Source organism: Podarcis vaucheri, assembly GCF_965113315.1.
Source record: "Podarcis vaucheri genome assembly, chromosome: 13".
NCBI classification, from domain to species: domain Eukaryota; kingdom Metazoa; phylum Chordata; class Lepidosauria; order Squamata; family Lacertidae; genus Podarcis; species Podarcis vaucheri.
The window spans coordinates 19,534,126-19,555,184 of record NC_138751.1 but is presented as its reverse complement, the minus strand read 5'-3'; the positions used below and the strand labels follow the sequence as shown (position 1 = coordinate 19,555,184).

Sequence of the window (21,059 nt, the reverse complement as noted above, 5' to 3'; positions counted from 1 at the left end):
GCATTAGCTGGATTGCTGTAAGGCTGCATGCACGCCATATAATTTAAACTGCGTGCCCCTACACCCTACCCCAAGAATCCTGGAAACTACAGTTTTTTAAGGGTGCTGGAAATTGTCCTTGTGATCTGGTATTCTGTCATTCCAATGATGATTGGGGATGGGGGTGTTCTTTAAATGCATGGTGTAAGGTAAAGGTAAAGGGACCCCTGACCATTAGGTCCAGTCGTGGACAAATCTGGGGTTGCGGTGCTCATCTCGCTTTATTGGCCGAGGGAGCCGGCGTACAGCTTCCGGGTCATGTGGCCAGCATGACTAAGCCGCTTCTGGTGAACCAGAGCAGCGCACAGAAACGCCGTTTACCTTCCCGCCGGAGCGGTACCAATTTATCTACTTGCACTGGTGTCCTTTCGAACTGCTAGGTTGGCAGGAGCAGGGACCGAGCAACGGGAGCTCACCCCGTCGCGGGGATTCGAACCGCTGACCTTCTGATCGGCAAGTCCTAGGCTCTGTGGTTTAACCCACAGCGCCACCCGCGTCCCCTAAATGCATGGTGTATTCGCAGCCTAATAACAGACCAGGTTTGTTGGTTGATATCTTACCAACGTAGGTATATAGTTAGCAGGTGGTTTTCTGATACTCCCTGTGTTTTTGCACCCATCCGAGTTTAGAGAAGCTAGCACTTCCCCACCTGAGGACAGGGAGTGTTTCTCCAGCCCCCTTACATTTATATTGTTACGGAGATTGTGTGCCACCTCGAATCTCTGCCAAGCAGTAGCAAGATTCCAGGGGGTTCCTGGCACTCACCCAGGGTTGTGCTTCTGTTGGGAAAATCGAGGCACAGTGGAGGCTGGTGTCTTTAAGAAATATGGTTTATTTTACACATGTTTACGCCTAAAGTCTTCAACAGAGGGGGTGCAGAACATTATACCCCAAAGATGTCTCTCATTGCCCCTCTCATAGCTTCAGCAAGCTTGCGCCCATAGCAGCAGTCAGTCATAGCTTCCGGTCTCTTGGTGCAGCCTCCTCCAGCCAGTGCCAAGATGGGTTCTGACTTCTTGTTGTTTAGTTGTGTCCGACTCTTCGTGACCCCATGGACCAGAGCACGCCAGGCACTCCTGTCTTCTACTGCCTCCCGCAGTTTGGTCAAACTCATGCTGGTAGCTTCGAGAACACTGTCCAACCATCTCGTCCTCTGTCGTCCCCTTCTTCTTGTGCCCTCCATCTTTCCCAGCACCAGGATCTTTTCCAGGGAGTCTTCTCTTCTCATGAGGTTGCCAAAGTATTGGAGCCTCAGCTTCAGGATCTGTCCTTCCAGTGAGCACTCAGGGCTGATTTCCTTAAGAATTGAGAGGTTTGATCTTCTTGCAGTCCATGGGATTCTCAAGAGTCTCCTCCAACACCATAATTCAAAAGCATCAATTCTTCGGCGATCAGCCTTCTTTATGGTCCAGTTCTCACTTCCATACATCACTACTGGGAAAACCATGGCTTTAACTATACAGACCTTTGTTGGCAACTTCCTCCTTTTTGTTCTCAAAACACCTTCAGATTTCAAAAAGGGCACATTTTTCTGTGACATCATGCCCCCATCACCTTGGCAACCTGCCAAATCTCCTGTCTCTGTCCACACCTCTGAGCAGGGGGGAAAGATAGCTTTTTGCATTGCCAGTGGCCTTTAATGGCCCAATACCCGGCATCCCATTATTTCTCAATGGCTTTGCACTTAGCTAGAGCAGCCAGGCTGGTCTGCATAAGCTAACCCAGGAATTTCTTGTCCGGCACAAGTTCTGCAGCTTGTATTTTCCCTTCATATCCCGAATATCATCTCAGTACTACCATTTATTAATTTCTGCCATTCAATAGCAGACTTTGGTACCCCAGATCCATGACATTTCCTGCTTGGCAGGGGGTTGGACTCGATGGCCCTTGTGGTCTCTTCCAACTCTATGATTCTATGCTTCTATGACAATATCCTACCTTATTTTCCCCGTTATATAATTTTTTGAGGTGGCGTGCTTAGGATTCCCAATTTGTTTCCCATCAAGGCTGTGACTGGACCCTCTGAGTTCAGCAAGGTTGCTGCTCTGTATGTCTTCAAACCACACCCTGGAGCCATGTCTAAGTGCCGGGAGGGGGGTGTGCTTGTGTGAGAAACAGCAGTTGGCAGCTTTTAAGACAGAGACAGATAGAGTTTCTAGCTGGAGCTAGTCGAAACTAGTGGGGGCAGTCTTGGGGCACTAGCCAAGTTGCTCTCTGGGGACCTTTGGCCTGGCCTCCTTGCCTTCAGTTATGTTCTGCTTTTATATGGGTAAATAAAGCAAATCTAACACAGGTGCCTCAAGTCTCCAGAGTTCTCCCAAAGGAAGGCAGAGCATATGCACGTTGCTTTTCCTCGGGGGAGTAGGGAACCTCGAACAATATGGAATGCATTTATTGAAAATGATCTCCCTCTTTCCTTTATAAATGACACTTTGACTACTTTTTTTTAAGCATTCCCGGATTAAAATATGGCCATCTCTGCTCAAGCCCAACCCATTTATATCACTATCATCAATCAGGAATAGATTGGAAGAACGGGAAGCAGGACTCCTGGGTTTTCTTGGAGCCATGGGGAAACACAGGGAGGGTGGCAAAACGAAAAAAAGAATGAGGCAGCCAGGAGATGTGGGTGCTAAGAAAATGGGGAGCATGACTGGTTTGTGAAAGAGGGCCATTTTTATTTCTATATGCATAGCACTATCAACCTGCATTGCATTTTATAAAATGGAAGAAGGCAGGAGCCTGCCTCAAGGAGCTACAATCTGCAACTTTACGGAGATGAAAGCAAGGATAAAAAGAGAAGGAATATGCTTTCAGAGGAAGAAAGTGTGGATTGTTTGTGAGGTAGTTCCATGCACAGTGGGAAGGAAGAGTGCAACAGAAGTCCTTTGTAGGAAAGGATAGAGCTGGAGAAACGAAGGTCACACAGGCAGGGATGTATGCATATATAAGGTAAAGGGACCCCTGACCGTTAAGTCCAGTCGCAGACGACTCTGGGGTTGCAGCGCTCATCTCGCTTTATTGGCCAAGGGAGCCGGGTTGCAGCTTCTGGGTCATGTGGCCAGCATGACTAAGCTGCTTCTGGCGAACCAGAGCAGCGCACGGAAACGCCGTTTACCTTCCCACCAGAGCGGTACCTATTTATCTACTTGCACTTTGATGTGCTTTTGAACTGCTAGGTTGGCATGAGCAGGGACCGAGCAACGGGAGCTCACCCCGTCGTGGGGATTCAAACCGCCAACCTTCTGATCAGCAAGTCCTAAGCTCTGTGGTTTAACCCACAGCGCCACCCGCGTCCCCATACGCATATATAATGGTAGAGAAATACAAGGGAAGAGCTAGACACTAGGATACACTGAGTGTCTAAAGATGCATCTACAAGAATGAAAATCAACCATTTTTTAAAAAAAACCTATGGATTCCTTAATCTAAAGTAGGGGTGGGGAACCTGTGGCCCTTTGAATGTTGTTGGACTCCAACGCCCATCAGGCTCAGGCAGTATGAGCAGTGGCCAAGAACAGAGGAGAGCCACATCTGGCTGAACAACATCTGGAGGGCAACAGGTTCCCCTTCCATGAGATAAAGCAGTCCCGGGTTCCACATATAGAGTCATGATCCCTCTGTAGTAGAACAACATTCCTGCCACAAGCATCAAGTGTAAGTTTGGGTGGGGGTGACCTGCTCTCTTTACCACCACCTTGTTGTGAGCCCAAAACAGGGGCAAAGCCAGCAACAGGACTGGTGTTTTATAATCCTATGTCACCATAACTGAACTAAAGAAGCCTCCACCGATCACAGGAGTTGTAGTTAATCCATTGCTTACAATGCAATCCTATACAGTTGCAAGTGGGTGACTGCAGCCAGACCGAGTAAGGAGAGGTGGCTCAAAACACCAGGCCCCATTCCCCATAGGAGACGCTGCTTTCTAGTAAATGGTCTACTGTGCTGCTAAGGAAGGAACATTCAGAAAAACTGGCCACCTCATTGATACCCTCTGACGTTACCATCCCATGAGCTTCTTGTCTCGGGGCAAGGGAGGATAAGGCTGAGGGTGTGGAGGTGCTGTCACTGCCACCCCTTTTAGTTTTTGTGGTTACTTGTAGGTTTGAGGTAGGTACGTGTAGGTTTGAGTTGACTTGAATGCTATGTGAGTTGCTCCTGGGTGAAAGTAGAGAGCGCCCACAGTGGTTGGAATGTGAACTACACTAATGCCTTGGTGAGGAACTGGGATAGTTGGCTGTGTCCCCTGAGACAACAGGCCTGGCTAGTGACTCTGTAGACTGTGAATCATGGAGCAAGTGATGAGTAGATGAGGGGGGCTGTTTTTGTGGGCCTTGGGTGTTGACAGAACCCTGTACATTGTCCTGCTCAGTGTGTTGTGGCCACTGGCAAAGTGGTAGATGGGATCCTAATATGTGTATGTGTTGTGATGAACTTGGAGTCAGTTAGGAGAGGTCAGGGTGAAGGTGGATGGGTGTTGATGGGTGTGCCTGGTGGTGTTTTACGTTGGTTTCTGAACAACTCCCTAAGTGTGTAGGGTGTGCTGGTCGAAATATGTTGACTCATGAAGGGTGTGCTTGGCAGAGGGAAGAATGGCAAGGATGCCCTGATCACTGTGTTTAAGGCCAGGGAAGAAGGTGGGGTGGGGAGGAAGTCATCAACAAGAAGGGAATAGAAACATGCTCAGGCCATCTCTTCTGACACGTTCTCCATATCTCAGGTGGGTTACTGGGTTCCTGGGCCTTCCAGTGTTGTGGTGCTGGTATTTAATGCCAGATCCGTTCATAATAAGATCCCAGTGATACACTGTCTCATCATGGATAATGTAGCTAAATTGGTGTGTATTATGGAGACCTGGGTGGGTGAACAGGGTTTGATCTACGTATGCCCAAGTGGTCTCAGTGGCTTCTTTTTTTCTTGCTTTGGCTGGTGCACCAGTTACAACCCTCCCTGGACCATGATTGCAAAGCCACAGTGATCCAAGTATCTGTAGCCTCAGGTCTGGTCTACTGCAATGCACTCTATGTGGGGCTGCCCTCAAGGCTGGTGTGGAAGCTGTAGCAAAATGTCATGACCAGACTGGTAATGGAACACTGTACCATGCACTTATAATATCTGCAGTAGCAAACCACATTTGAGAAAGCTAGGGCAAAGCTGGCTGAAAGAATGCCTTCTGCCAAATACACCTTCCTATTCAGTAAGAATTGGCGAGTCGGCTCTAATAATTATGCCTCATTTTAGAGAAGTTCATCTCACAATAACTTGAAGGCGAGTGGCCCCTAGCCTGTGGAATGAGCTCCCCATTGAGATATGTGGTGAGCTTCCAGCAGCTATTTAAAGCATTTGCTCACTCACATTTTCCCTGACCTTTGATACAAGTTGAACAATATCTGGTTACTGTAAATATGACAAATTCTTTTCATTTGATGGTTTTACGGTATATTGAATTGTTTTTTAATTCAATTCAAAGGGCCTTTTCTGTGGTGGCCCCTCAGTTGTGAAATGCTCTCGTTGAGGAGGTTTGCCTGGTGCCTTTTAACACCAGGCAAATAAGATACTCTCCCAGGCATTTGGACAGGACTCATGGTCTGGTTTCGGGTTGTTCTTTTTGGTGTTCGTACTTATGGGGCTGCAGTGGTCATTTTCTGTTGTCGGTTCATTTTTGTGGATGAACACTTTTAGTATATTTGTTTTGTTTCTATGGATTTTTTTATTGTATGTTTTGGATGCTTCTGCGCTTGTCAATCGCTTCATGACCCCTTCTTGCATTATGAAGCAATACATAAATTGAATTGGGTCATACTTAATTGTTTTATTGTACAGTGTCTTGGGATTATTTTAACAAGGCGGTATATACAGATATTTTAAATAAATTGTGTGTGTGTGTGTGTGTGTGTGTGTGTGCGCGTGTGTGTGTCTACTCAAGAAGTAAGTTCAACTACATTCAGTGAGACTTATTCCCAAGATATCAGGTATAGGATTGTAGGCCTAATGAATTCAACCTACCTAGGTTCACATGGGAATAAAATACTTCTGAAGGGGGAAAACACCATACTTTCCTCATTTTAAAATGATGTTGCATCTCTTGGGAACGGCTTGTGGGTGGGTAACATGGGGGTGTTTTTTCTAATATGGGGCTGGCCACCCAGTAAGTTGTTGTAGTCAAAAGACGTATACTTCAACCAGTTTGAGTAAATAACACAATATTAACTTGACTGTGGGGCAATAAAATCAAGAATAAATTATAATACTGCACCCAAATTAAACACAAGCACACACAAGCAAGATCATATGTACATAGAGGTATATTCGTTTTGACAGCTTATGGCGAATGAGCTTACATATTCTCCTCTGTTTCTTTGCCACTACGTCAAATCTCGTGCTTGAAAATGTAGCGTAATTTATCTCAGGCAGAAGGTTAAAACTTCTTGAGTTAAGCTACTGTATGTCTACAATTTCCACTTTGTTGGGAAGTGTCTTTTGAATCCATCAAAAGATTTTGCACTGATTAATCTAAACATTTCATAACCTAAACATTGGAACTCTGGCAATGACTCACCTCAGAAGTGGAATAATGCGTGGATGACGACGCAGGTGCTTTGAAAAGGACCTGGGCTTTCCCTGATCCCCTATCCATAAATCTTCTCTTTTTCTGACGGAAATAGTGTTGGCCTTTGCTTCTTCCTTCAGTATCCTTTCTCCCCCTTGCGGGTGCTGGATCATCTTGGCTGGTTCCTTTGCCCCGGAGGGCTGGAGGTGCCTTTTGCAAGCCACCTTGGAAGAGGGCCTGAGGGGGACTCACTCTTGAGGAAGAGGCCCAGCCTCCTGGCGTGTCATGCCACACACCCTTTGCTTCCAGATAAATAGGCAAGATTTCCCCTTAGAGACCATGCTTTCTAGGCACACCAGGCAAAAGGCAAGCCTTCCACAGGAGCCAGATCAAAGTCCCTTCACTGGCTTGAGAGCTTTGTGCAGGAGAAGCAACATCCACCTGAAGGTGAGTGGAGTTTTCTAGGAAGGCCAGCTGCAACAGAGAACAAGGCTTCTGTGCACCAGAGAGAATTGCAGGAGGCACCACGGTGCTGTAGGATCAGGGAATGGTACTCCTGCCACAATACTCTGCACAGCTGTCTGCCTTTGCATGGGACGAAGCGAGGAATCAGGACAGCTCTGGGGGGGATGGTCACATTGAAAGCTGCCTCAGTGTTACCTGTTGACTGGCAGTTGCTGCCCCAGGTTTCAGACAGGGGTCTTTCTTACCTGGAGATGCCAGTGACTGAACCTTAGGACCTTTTGCATGCAGAGGATGGGTTCTTCCACTGAACTGTCCCTGTGGAAATATAGAGCTTCAGGATAGCTTGGACCTCTGGGAGAAATGAAAGGTCTATTGGAGTAAATTGTGCTGTATGGCAGAAAGTAGGAGATGTTGACTTACCTGATAGTTGTGTACTCCCCTCTACACACACACACCTCTGCACTTAAGAATTGTAGCAATTTCTTCAGGGCAAACTCTTTGTATCCCTGCATGGCAGAAAAAAGCATAGCTCCCTAAATTTATTTTTGTCATGTAACTGTTAAAGATCGAGTCGAAAGGGGGGGAAATTAAAAAATTGTCCAGTAGCACCTTAGAGACCAGCTAAATTTGTTCTGGGTATAAGCTTCCATGTGCATGCTCACTTCTTCAGATACACTGAAACAGAAGTTAAAGATGGAGAAACCTTAACAGGAACAAAAGTTGACAATCCTGGTTTCTCTGGGAAGGGAGATCAACCAAGCAAGATTGTGAAGAGTAGAGAAAAGGCATGAAACCATTCTTAAAATGTTATAAGCCAGAGTGCTTCTGTTAAGATCGCCAGCTTTTCTTCTGATTGGTTTCCTGTCACTTTCACAGCTGCAGGAATGTGAAGTTTTTCACAGCATGGATGTTCAGTATCAGCGATTGTGAATTTTCGGCTTTTTTTCCCTTTTACAAAAGATGTTGGGAAGAGTAGCAATTAGAGTAGAAATTACTGGGCAGCAAGCCTTCAAGTTCAACAAAACTCTTCAGCAGGTGGTGTTAAGCAAAGAAACAAGAAAGCAAATCAGGAAGGGAGGTGTTGGGCACTATAAAGCCTGAAAGTTAGTAATAGTCTTAAGACAGAGTGAAGGAGGTGCACAATTATTGCCAATAAGAATACACATTTAAGAAAGATTAAATTTTTGGATCAAATTAAACTGTGGCTTAGTTTGAGCCAGGTCCTAGCCTGCAATCTCTTTTCAGTGCCACTGCTCAGCTCTGAAACATGTAAAAAGTATAATGTGTATTGTTCTCAATGCCTAAGAACCATATCCCCACAACACTCCAGATAACAGCTTCCGGATTTCCATATAAATTTCAATTCCAACCTCTCCTTTTTAAAAAAATGAATTGGCAAGCAAAAATCATATTGCAAAGATAAACAATAATAAAGCTTTGCAAATGTTGAGATGTTTCAACAACTTTCACAACCTAAGAACCCAGGTGGAAGGAAAGCACCTTGCAAGACCTGAGCTGCTCTGTAAGATAAAGTAAATATGCCTTGAGAGGAATGTGGTGCACACCAGTTAAGATGGCTTTTAAACCCTCTAAGGCACAAGATGCCCTGTTAGCAGAATGGGTGGCCCACACATTCACAAGAACGGGCTCCATTGCATCTTGGTAGTGAAATGACATCACAAGGTAGGAAACAGGCCTAAAATGAAGTAGAAGCGAATCACAAATCCTTACTTTAAATTCCCTTTGGCTTCTTATCATCCTTTTTTTCGGGAGGGAGGGGGGAATCGGAATTTAAAGTGAGTTAAGGAGATGTGCTAATGGACGTGAGTCAATGACGGTCTTTGCCAACTCTCTCCTCTTTCCGCTTTCAGGTTACTCAAAAGCGACAATTCTGCGCAGCGCCGCACTATCACCTGCTAACACCTCCCTGACACCAGCTTTTTTCTGCACAACACACAGGCTGGGCCACCAATCCCCCAAGCCCGGCCTAGCCTTGGCCGGGACAAAGGCCAATCCCTCCGATATGGGGGTGGCCAAAGCCATCCGTCGTTTCAGCGGGGGTGGTGGGGTGGGGGAGCTGCGGGAAGAGGAGTCAGTGGAGTCCCCCACCAGCTGCCACAATGGCAGGCCCGTCCCCGTCCGGCAGCGCAGCCGTTTCGTGAAGAAGAACGGCCATTGCAACGTGCAGTTCGTCAACATGAGCGAGAAGGGCCAGCGGTACCTGACAGACATCTTCACCACTTGTGTGGACATCCGCTGGCGCTGGATGTTCCTCATCTTCTGCCTCTCGTTTGTGCTCTCCTGGCTGGTCTTTGGCTTCACCTTCTGGCTCATTGCCGCCATGAATGGGGACCTTGCACCCGAGCAGCCTCCCAACTCAAAGCCCTGCTTCTCCGAGGTCACCAGCTTCATGGCCGCCTTCCTCTTCTCCCTGGAGACCCAGACGTCCATCGGGTACGGCTTCCGCAGTGTGACGGAGGAGTGCCCATGCGCCGTCCTGGCTGTGGTGCTGCAGTGCATTCTGGGTTGCATCATTGACGCCTTCATCATTGGGGCCATCATGGTCAAGATCGCCAAACCCAAGAAGCGCAACGAGACCTTGGTCTTCAGTGAGACAGCCGTGGTGGCCATGCGCGACGGGAAGCTCTGCCTCATGTGGCGTGTGGCCAACCTGCGCAAGAGCCACCTGGTGGAGGCCCATGTTCGGGCACAGCTGCTGCAGGTAAGGACGGCACTATAGGAGCAAGGCAGGAGTTGGGCGGCAGCAAGATGGTTTTCGGAAGTCCTTTGAATGATTCTTCTGGGATGATTAAACCAGAAGGTGGGAAATGGATGAGTAGATAAAAGGCAACAAAGCTGTATGAAGAACTTTAGATAGAGAAGGACAGAAGTTTGTGGGAGGCAGGTGAACAGATGTGGAGAATATTTTTCAGACTGTTGCTAGAAAGAGGATGTTGTAGCTGCTCTTTATTATGAGAAGTACAGTGGTACCTTGGTACTGAAACAGCTTGGCTCGCGAACAAACAGACTTCCAAACACTGCAAATCCGGAAGTGAGTGCTCTGGTCTGCGAATGTTTTTCAGAAGCCGAATGTCTGACGCAACTTACGCAGCTTCTGACTGAGTGCAGGAAGCTCCTGCAGCCGATTGGAAACCGGGCCTTAGTTTTTGAACCGTTTCAGGAGCCGAACAGACTCCCGGAACTGATTAATTTTGAGAACCAAGGTGCCACTGTATTTGTATAAGGCAGCAACTCCCAATTCGTGGCCACCCACCAAGGGGGTCCAGGGCACCATTCACATACCATAGAGAACTCAAAATGTTCAAAAGTAGGGGGTCCATGGCTTGGTTTTTGAAAAACAAGTACTTAGCTCATTGGTATTATGGGATGGAAGGCAAGACAGATAAATAGATGAATGAGTCTGAGGTAAGAGAGGGGAAAGCGTGAAGGGACTGGAAGGAAAGATGGATATAAGGGTGGAGCTTCTCGAAGGGACAGGAGGCCAGTTGACATATGCAGGTAGGGTGCTTATTTCCTCTACATCCTGTAGCAGAATCCTCTGTAGGAATTGTGTTTTAGAAAAGGCTGGTCTTCAGTAGCCAGCAGCCATTTCAGCAACTGCAGTGGCAGTTTTCCCAATCAACCCTGGAAATGGCTGCTGGTCATAGGAGCCAACTCCTAGAGGCCAAGGAGTCTTCAGCCCCTAATATTGGGGGGGGCAGGCCCTCCCAAAATTGATGGGCATTGCCATTCAAATGATGTGTGTGCGCCATATCATGTTATCAGTTATGCGGGGCGGGGCTTACCTGGAGGCCTCCCCCCCTTAATTTTATTCCACTTGGCACCCCTGTTGCTGGGCACTGTGAGTCATACCGTGAATACACATTTATCAAGTCCTCTAATGCCCTCTTTCCTTTGCCTTCTCTCCCGCAGCCTCGTGTGACCCCTGAAGGCGAGTACATCCCTCTGGACCACAACGACGTCAACGTGGGTTTCGACAGCGGCACCGACCGCATTTTCCTGGTGTCGCCTGTGACGATTGTGCACGAGATCGACTCCGAAAGCCCCCTCTACGAGTACGGCCCCGCAGACCTGGCCGAGGCAGACTTCGAGCTGGTGGTCATCCTGGAAGGCATGGTGGAAGCCACGGCAATGACCACTCAGTGCCGCAGTTCCTACCTGCCCGGCGAGCTGCGCTGGGGACACCGCTTTGAGCCTGTGCTCTTTGAACGGCGCGGCCACTATGAGGTTGACTACCAGCACTTCCACCGTACCTACGAGGTGCCCGGAACCCCAACGTGCAGCGCTAAGGAGCTGAGCCATCGCAAATACAGGGCGCCCCCTGCAGGAGCCACTGCTGCTCGCGCCTCCTTCTGCTACGAGAACGAGGTGGCACTCAGCTGCTGCCGTGAGGAAGAGGAGGAAGAGGAAAGGCAGGGAAGCCGGAGGGTGAGCCTGGAGAACGAGGCAGCCGCCACCACGTGACGCCACCAGTGTCCTTAGACTGAGGAGGGCCGAGGGGAGGTGGGGAGAAAAGCAGCTGTTGTAGCACCAACACCGCCTCTTCACACAGCAAAAGGATAACACTTTCATGCTTCACCGTTCCTGACCCCCCCAAAAGCACATCTAGCAAGGTCTGGGCTTTCTAGAACAGGCTGTGGTGTCTGTGTCTCTAACTGTTGGGAGAAAGAAAGGCCATTTTCTGACACTTTAGCCCTTGGACAAACTGAGAGTTTCCCCGTGATAGTTGGAACTGCTGAAGGAGGTTTAAGAGGTTATCGATGCTAAAAAGGGAAGGGGGCGGGAACCAAAGTTAAATACAGCTGGTAAACCTGACAGGAGGAACAATACTCACCTCATGTTCATAAAATTATGGATGTGGCTGTGGGAGCTAGCTAAACGTGTTTATTGTACGGAGTTCCAAGGACTTATAAGGGGGGGTACTTAATGTTGCTCAAATGAAGACCTGCCCCTTGTGGATTTGAGCCGTGGATGTCTAATCTATCAGGCTCTATGATATATAGAGGGAAGAAGGGTTCATTGAGCTCTGAAGGCGACTTTTCAGGGGATTTGCTGGAAGGTATCTGGCCTTGTAGGATCTATGAAAATGCAGGAGGGCAGCTTGTTTCAGAAATGTGTGTTTCTTTTCAGATCTAATGGCCAGAAATCACACACCTACAGGGTGCAAAACTACATGTGGTCTTAGCACCCCTAAAACTGGTTTGCCAAGCCCAAATCAGTAAGTCCTATCTAAAATTCCAGTGGAAGTAACTGGAAGTTTTCATGTGTGTGCATTTAAAAAAAGAGAGAGTAACTGGCAATATTTGAAATAAATCTTTCTTTAGAAGGAGACAGTTAAGGCGCATAAAATGTAATCACACCACAAAACAAGGGTTGTCATTAAAAAGAAAAACTGAAATCCAACCACTAATGGTCCCATGTGTTGTTGTTTTAAGTCCTGTAGCAGAAGCAAGGGAAAGAAATGGAAAGAAATGCCCCCTAAAACAAATAATGTAAGTATGGTCGCTGCCACCACCATCCCATTAAATATTTGGGGAAAGGCCAAAATATGGGTGTGAGTGTTATATCCCAAGTTTCTCTCTCTCTCTCTCTCTCTCTCTCTCTCTCACACACACACACACACACACACACACACACACACACTTGCTTTAAAGTCAAATGTATAGAATTTACCTTACTCAATAAATAAAAAAGGGACGCGGGTGGCGCTGTGGGTTAAACCTCAGAGCCTAGGACTTGCTGATCAGAAGGTCGGCGGTTTGAATCCCCGCAATGGGGTGAGCTCCCACTGCTCGGTCCCTGCTCCTGCCAACCTAGCAGTTCGAAAGCACATCAAGTGCAGGTATATAAACAGGTACCGCTCTGGCAGGAAGGTAAATGGCATTTCCGTGCACTGCTCTGGTTGGCCAGAAGCAGCTTAGTCATGCTGGCCACCAGCTCCCTCAGCCAATAAAGCGAGATAAGCACCGCAACCCCAGAGTTGGTCACGACTGGTCAGGGGTCCCTTTACCTTTTATAAATAAAAAAGAAGGCAGGAAAGGAAGAAACACCAGTGGAGATGGGGAGCCACGATTGCTGCACGCTGACCATACCACCACACTCCATGCTAGCGATACCTATGGCTGAAGACGAAGCTGCCTTTTATCAGGTCATTCTATTTGCCTAGTAATGTCTCTTCTGACAGGCAGCAGTTCTCCAGGATCGTAGGGGAGAAGCCTTCCTGTTATATGCTACAAGACCTTGTGTATATAGTGCATGTGCTCTCCCACTGACCTATGACCCCTTCCTGAAGTGCTGCCCCCTTCCCATTGATATACTTTCATTCATTCCAATGAAGCACAAGAGAACCTGACTGAGGACTGTGGCCCCGGGGTCAGATCTGTCTGTCTTCCACTTTGCTGGCCACTTCTTGGAGGGAGGGGGAAATAATCCCAGCACTAGATAAAAGATCCCTATATTAACCTCTGCTTCGAACCTGGAGCAGGAGACATCTCAGAGCTGTACGAGTGATCCCACTATAAACAGCTGCTGTCCAAGCCGGTTGGGTGACAGCAGCGTAGGCTGAAGGTCAGATCGGTGAGAGCTCAGATTGGATTCGCAGCTGGGAGCTGAGATTAATATGACACAGTTCCATCGCTAATCCTGACTGCTTTGCGCCAGCTCTGGTGGAGGGGGGTCTGCTCCCTCTGCACGCCTGCCACTTTCTGCTCCTCTGCCCTGTCCCATCACCCCGTGCCTCTTAGGTGCTGGCACCCACTCTTCACACTGGCACGGCAGAGGTGATGGGATGTCAGGAACTCGCCACCGTGGAGCAGGTGACAAGATCAAGTGGAAAGGCATTCTCCTTGAGCCAAAAATAACCTCTCATGAGTCCCTAATCTCCAAGCCTAGGGCATCTATCAGACTGGGATGTGAAAGTCGCCAGAGGTTGGGACAGAGGTCAACCACAAGCTCTTATCTTAGGACAGCCAATGGGGGACCTGAAATACATGCGGGGCTACGCCTATATTACCAACGCCCTTCGCTCTCCCTTATCATCACAACAACCTTGTGCGGTGGGTTAAACTCAGTAAGCTTTGTGACTGAGTGTGGGGATATGAAAATGGGTCTCCTGGGTCCTAGTCTGAACTAACTCTACTATATGAAGTTTTCAGACTCTTATTTCAACCCCACACATGCCCAATAATATTTCAAGGGAGGCCTTTATAACTTCGTTTCATAAACAGGGAACCTGAGTGAAGAGCAACGAACCAATTTCAGCAGGTGAATCACAGAATTTGAACACAAGTCTTCCTTCTGCTACTTTTGTTTTCTTGACATGGCTCCAGTGCCTTTAACAGCTGCCAAATGGGCAGAAATTCAACAGTTAAAGCATTCCCCAGTATGGAGGTGCTGGGTAGGGAGAGGTGTGACAAGGGAATATTCTAGTCCCTCTGCCCCTAGCTGGGAAAAGGAGATGCTCCAACCATCTCTTGCCCAAGCTGCTGCCCCCCTCCCCAATCCTGCTCTGCAGCCAATGCACACTTTACTTCCACATTAGGCCAGTTTGGCTCCAACAGGAAGGCAGTTTCTATATGTGCTGTAGAGCAAAGTGAGGGGCGGATGGGGCTCCTCAACCTGGGAAGAAAGCCCATCTAGAAGAAGGAAAACTCTGGTCCTAACCTCCACTGCCTTGAGGAATCTCTGCAGGAAAAGAAAAGCCTAAGGCAGGGGTCAGGAAACTTTTTCAGCCATGGGCCAGTCCACCATCCCTCAGACCATGTGGTGGACCAGACTATATTTTTGGGGAGGAAATGAATGAATTCCTATGCCCCACAAATAGCCCAGAGATGCATTCTAAATAAAAGAACACATTCTACTCACGTAAAAACACACTGATTCCCGGGCCATCTGTGGGCCGGATTGAGAAGGCGATTGGGCCGCATCCGGCCTGCGGACCTTAGGTTGCCTACCCCTGGCCTAAGGAGTAAAACCAACACAAACTCAGAGTGGAGTCCTTAAGACAGTAGGATGGTGCTTGTTGTATGCCTCCTTTTGGCAACTCCTGCAACCAAGCTGGCACCAAATGCGTTGCTCTGCTTTCCTTTGAACCACAACAACGAGGCTGAGGGGGCTAGTCTTGTCATCTGTGCAGCCCAGGACCTCCATACAGATCACCCAGCCCTATGCTGCAGGGAGGGCACTTGGGTGCTGCTAACACAGCGGTTTTGACTTCACCCCTGGAGGTCACAAGTGTGAAAACAAACATAGGTGCAAAGGCAGTTCAACTGTTGAAGAGATGGGACACATAACTGGGCAGAGGGTTGCCAGATCTCCTGAAGCTCATCTGAATCGAGGTGAAGGGGTGGAGTCTAGGAGCAAAGGGGTGGAGCCTTGCGGCACCTGGGGTACCTAGCCACCAGACAAAATGTCTGCATCGTGGAGAGGGGAGATGGCAGAGCAAAAGGCAAAACCTCTCAAGCCAAGCAGAAAATAATTTCTCCCCTGTGTTCAGGACCTTCACTTACTCTGGAGACCCTTTAAAAAAGGACTGGAACAACAGGTCAAACACTGAGACCTAGTAACTTTACCTATAGAGAGGCTTATGAGTAGTTAGTTTTTCAGCATCCCTGCTCCTCCATCAACTCCAATAGCTTTGGTGATGCCAAGTGCCTTTATTCTCCTCCCCAGACTAAGTACCGGTACATTGGTGTTGTGTCGCATTAATGGGCAACTGAACCATCTCTGTCTTGCAAAGGAAGAGTCGCAAGGTGGAGAATGGCTCAGGCCCTCTATCCAAGGCACTTCCAAAACCTAAATTCAGTCCTGGGTGCCGCAGGGTGGCAAAGCTTAAGAGGCCCCCTCTTTAATTCTCTCATTCCTGAAGGTTAAGAGTACTTTTGGAAGGATTGAGCAAGAGGAGGATCAGAAATACAGATGCTCAAGAAAAAGCACAGCAAACTGTATCCCCGCCCTAAAGAATTGCTTTTGGAGGATATGTAAATACATGTGGGGCAAGGAAGAACATTAAGGCCCGGGGGGGGGGAAGGGTGTGGATTTGCTCCATCTCCACCCTGTGTTAACACTAAATCCATTGCTGGTAAACTTGCTTGGCCCCCATCCAACTAATCAGCATCCACAGAGCAACTTATTAGAGACAGATGGCTCACAAATGACTCTTTGCCCTGACCTGCCAGCTGCCCCATGACACTTGAGCCTCAGCCTCAAAGAGTCAGGACTCACACACAGGATATCTCAGTCAGTTCCCCTTCAGAACTGTCAGCACCCCCATGAGAGTAACCCACAGCAGCCTGCTGATCACCTGCATTTATTCCCCATCCCTCTGTTTGGAGAGGTGTAGGGTTTAATATAGATTATCTTAGCACCCCCTCTGGTGTCCACAGCTGGAATAGCAAGGTCTGCAGAATAGCAAGATCCAATATGTATGTATGGGACGCGGGTGGGGCTGTGCTCTGAACCACAGAGCCTAGGACTTGCCAATCAGAAGGTTGGCAGTTCGAATCCCCACGATGGGGTGATCTCCTGTTGTTCAGTTTCAGCTCCTGCCAACCAAGCAGTCTGAAAGCACGTCAAAGTGCAAGTAGATAAATAGGTACCACTCCGGCGGGAAGGTAAACAGTGTTTCCGTGCGCTGCTCTGGTTCGCCAGAAGCGGCTTAGTCATGCTGGCCACATGACCTGGAAGCTGTATGCCGGCTCCCTCGGCCAGTAAAGCGAGATGAGCGCCGCAACCCCAGAGTCATCCACGACTGGACATAATGGTCAGGGGTACCTTTACCTTTATATATGTATGTGGTACTGCAAGGTGTGAGTGGGTGTTTTTACAAAGATACTTCTTGTGTTTCCTGAATCTGAAATTCATTACCTGAATTCTGGTTAAAGTCTACTTGGTCTGCTAAGACATGGAGGACAACTAATCACACTCCTCCAGGTGATAGTAATCAAGCTGGGATATAAATGCTCAGACTGAGCCTCTTGGGCTTGCCAATCAGAAGGTCGGCAGTTCGAATCCCCACAACGGGGTGAGATCCCGTTGCTCGGTCCCTGCTTCTGCCAACCTAGCAGTTCGAAAGCATGCCCAAGTGCAAGTAGATAAATAGGTACTGCTCCGGTGGGAAGGTAAACGGCGTTTCCGTGCGCTGCTCTGGTTTGCCAGAAGTGGCTTAGTCATACTGACCACATGACCCAGAAGCTGTTTGTGGACAAACCCCAGCTCCCTCGGCCTGTAAAGCAAGATGAGCGCCACAACCCCAGAGTCATTCACGACTGGACTTAACGGTCAGGGGTCCCTTTTCTTTTATGTTAATATAAGAACCCTGAACGTAGCCCAGGAGCACATCAGCAGCCCATGCAGATATTTTAGCAGAGACACCACATGCTGTCAGCTCCCATCAGCAGTCCAGCTGCTGCAGTTTGCACTGGCTAAACTTTCAGATCAGGCCTAAAGGCAGTCACACATAGAGCACATTGCAGAAATCCAGGCTGAAGGTCACCAATGCATGGACTACATTATTAGGGATACATACCCCTGGCGTGCTCTGGTCCATGGGGTCACGAAGAGTCGGACACGACTAAACGACTAAACAACAACAACAACAACCCCTATTTTCTGGACACTGTCTGCCCCGATAAATCATGGTCCCTGCATTGTTCCTACTTTTGCCTTTTGAGGATGCCTTGTTAAAACATTGTTAATGGGAGTTGCTAGATCTGCCCATTCGTCAGGTTTCTGCATGTGCATGGGCAATAAGGCACCATATTGGGTACAGAGAGTGTCATTTCCCACACAGGGAAATCACATTTTGAACCACTGATAACAGATTTTAGGGCAACTGTGTTTTTCCAACATATGTTTAACCAAAGCAGAAAACACCAAATAAGTCTGCACTCCTATAGGAGTGCAGTCCCACTGAACATAGGAGTAAGTCCCACTGAACTTAAGGGAATTTACTTCTGAAATTTCATTTATTATTTTCAAACAGGATAGAACAGGACTATTGGAGAACAAATCTATACACTTGGCAGAGCAAAGTGTTCAACGAGGGGAAGGGCCATTGCTCAGTGGTAGGGTACCTGCTTGTATGCGGAAAGTCCCAGCTTTAATCCTCAGCATCTCCAAGTAGGATTAGGAATGTCTTCTGTTTGAAACTCTGGAGTGTCTCAGTCAATCAGTTTGATCTAGGTGAACCAATGATCTGACTCAGTAAAAGGCAGCTTCTTATGTTCCTATCGGAATAATAGGAGTGTTGAGGCAGGACTCAGAGATCATAGAATCATAGAGTTGGAAGAGATCACAAGGGCCATCGAGTCCAACCCCCTGCCAAGCAGGAAACACCATCAGAGCACTCCTGACATATGGTTGTCAAGCCTCTGCTTAAAGACCTCCAAAGTAGGAGACTCCACCACACTCCTTGGCAGCAAATTCCACTGTCGAACAGCTCTTACTGTCAGGAAGTCCTTCCTAATGTTTAGGTGGAATCTTCTTTCTTGTAGTTTGGATCCATTGCTCCGTGTCCGCTTCTCTGGAGCAGCAGAAAACAACCTTTCTCCCTCCTCTATATGACATCCTTTTATATATTTGAACATGGCTATCATATCACCCCTTAACCTCCTCTTCTCCAGGCTAAACATGCCCAGCTCCCTTAGCCGTTCCTCATAAGGCATCGTTTCCAGGCCTTTGACCATTTTGGTTGCCCTCCTCTGGACACGTTCCAGTTTGTCAGTGTCCTTCTTGAACTGTGGTGCCCAGAACTGGACACAGTACTCCAGGTGAGGTCTGACCAGAGCAGAATACAGTGGCACTATTACTTCCCTTGATCTAGATGGCTTTTTTAGCTGCCGCGTCACACTGTTGGCTCATGTCAAGTTTGTGGTCAACCAAGACTCCTAGATCCTTTTCACATGTACTGCTCTCAAGCCAGGTGTCACCCATCTTGTATTTGTGCCTCTCATTTTTTTTGCCCAAGTGCAATACTTTACATTTCTCCCTGTTAAAGTTCATCTTGTTTGTTTTGGCCCAGTTCTCTAATCTGTCAAGGTCGTTTTGAAGTGTGATCCTGTCCTCTGGGGTGTTAGCCACCCCTCCCAGTTTGGTGTCATCTGCAAATTTGATCAGGATGCTCTTGAGTCCATCATCCAAGTCGTTGATAAAGATGTTGAATAAGACAGGGCCCAAGACAGAACACTGTGGCACCCCACTAGTCACAGGGTTCTGTCTTGGGCCCGGTCTTATTCAACATCTTGAATAACATCTTATTCAAGATCTTTGGTATGAAAATAGGGGTGACAACTGTGTGTATATTTTTACACATTCACATATTAGTAATGTAAGTGTGCTAATTTAGAATCACGCTGTACATATATATATCTCACTCTCCACCACCACCCCCATTAAGTTTTGAGAGCAAGGAAGAAGGGAGCTGGAATATGAAGAAAGACAACGCTAGCACACTTGCCTACAATGCTAACAATATTTTTGAAGGTATTCACAAATCTGGGAGAGATCATATCAGAAATACATTTGTCCACGGTAAACAGGGATACTTAGTTGGGGGAGTGTATGCCCTCATACAAAAATGAAAAACCATTAGAGTTATGAGATCGTAATTATGGTGCTAGTGGTGAAATCATTTTCCAAATTATTATTTGGGAGAGAACGTTGCTTCCACAAATATATGCAAACAAATTTCTCCCTCAGTGCCCATCTTTATCAGATATTATAAGATTCTATCTACAAAGAGTAATTTTCTTGTAAGAGGTGATGGAAAATTTGGCTTTAACTGTAACTCTTATGGGGAGTGGCACCTATTAAATCAGTGACACTTTAATATACAGTTAACATGTTGTAACTTAAAGCCAGATTAATGTCATCTTGAACCAGGCAAACACCATTTTTATTTTTATTTTTTTTGTTACCATCATGCAAGTTTTAAGAGAAACCAAGAAAGAACAGAGAAGTGTGTAAATGAAAGATATAGATATGCGCAAGGGCTTGACATTTAGAGTGAGCTGTTACACCATACCAATGGGTGCTTTGCACGTCTAGTCTGTATTGCTATATAAACTGTGTGTGAACGAAGACTGAGGTTCTAGCCTCTGATAGTTTTCTTGAGTGTTTGCTGTAACCTTTTCTACACATGTAAGAAATAAAACTTTGCTTCTTGGAGAATTTTCAGGTGTCACTTGTCATTGCTGGTGAGTAAAAGGGACTTGGCTGTACAATGGGCCTCAAGAGGAGTTTTCCCACATCACCAACAACTGAGGATATTGACTTCGTGCCTCTGATGCAGTGGGTTGTGTGGTCCACAAAAGCTCATGCCTAAATATGTGTCTTAGTCTTTCAGGTACAGCACGACTTTTTGTATTTTTAATATTCATAAAGAGGCCTGCTTTACCCAACGGAATTACTAGGTGAGGCTGCTGGGGTCTATGGCAACCGCCTAGGCCCCTCTTGGCAACAGGGTGTTCCCTTTCTAGTCCGCTCCGTTGGCCATGCCTCAGACAGAGCCTTCTATCACTCTCTTATTGGCTTCTTTGCACATCACTCGTCATGACTGACAATAAAGCAACGAGGGCGGGACACCAAAGGTATCTTTTGGAGTGCATAGACTTGTGCCGTATAGACTTTCAAACGGATATCGGATTTCCGGGTTTAAAACTGGAATAATATTCTTCCTGCCCTCGGGCAGAAGCGAGAGCTGCCAAGAGGAAACAAACGGAGAAATCGAGGATACTCGCATACTAGGCGTGTCCTCCTACGGGGTGGGGGGGGGATGTCGTGCTCTTCTTCTTTTTTAACCCTGATCGTTGGCAGGGTGGGTGTGGGTAGGGATTTTGCACAAAGCCGCAGCACTGCTTCATGGAAGACAGTGGGGCGTCGTTGCAGTGATGCAACCGAGAACTGGATTTTGGCAGGAAGGCTTAAGGGGGAATTCGACGACCAAGTGTTTTGCATGGGGAATTTGGGGCTGCAAATCCAAACCACC

At 47.5% G+C, this 21,059-nt stretch overlaps 1 protein-coding gene across 1 annotated transcript in view; it reads left to right on the top strand.

Annotated features, from left to right (window-relative positions):
• The window catches only part of KCNJ14 (potassium inwardly rectifying channel subfamily J member 14), a 28,524-nt gene extending 16,046 nt beyond the window's left edge, over positions 1–12,478 (top strand). The window contains exons 2-3 of the mRNA XM_082195424.1: positions 8,926–9,776; positions 10,988–12,478. Of these exons, the coding sequence (XP_082051550.1) occupies positions 9,078–9,776; positions 10,988–11,539 (1,251 nt within the window). The 5' untranslated portion in view covers positions 8,926–9,077 and the 3' untranslated portion in view covers positions 11,540–12,478. The remainder of the gene's footprint in view (positions 1–8,925; positions 9,777–10,987) is intronic.
• Positions 12,479–21,059: the final 8,581 nt, after the last annotated feature.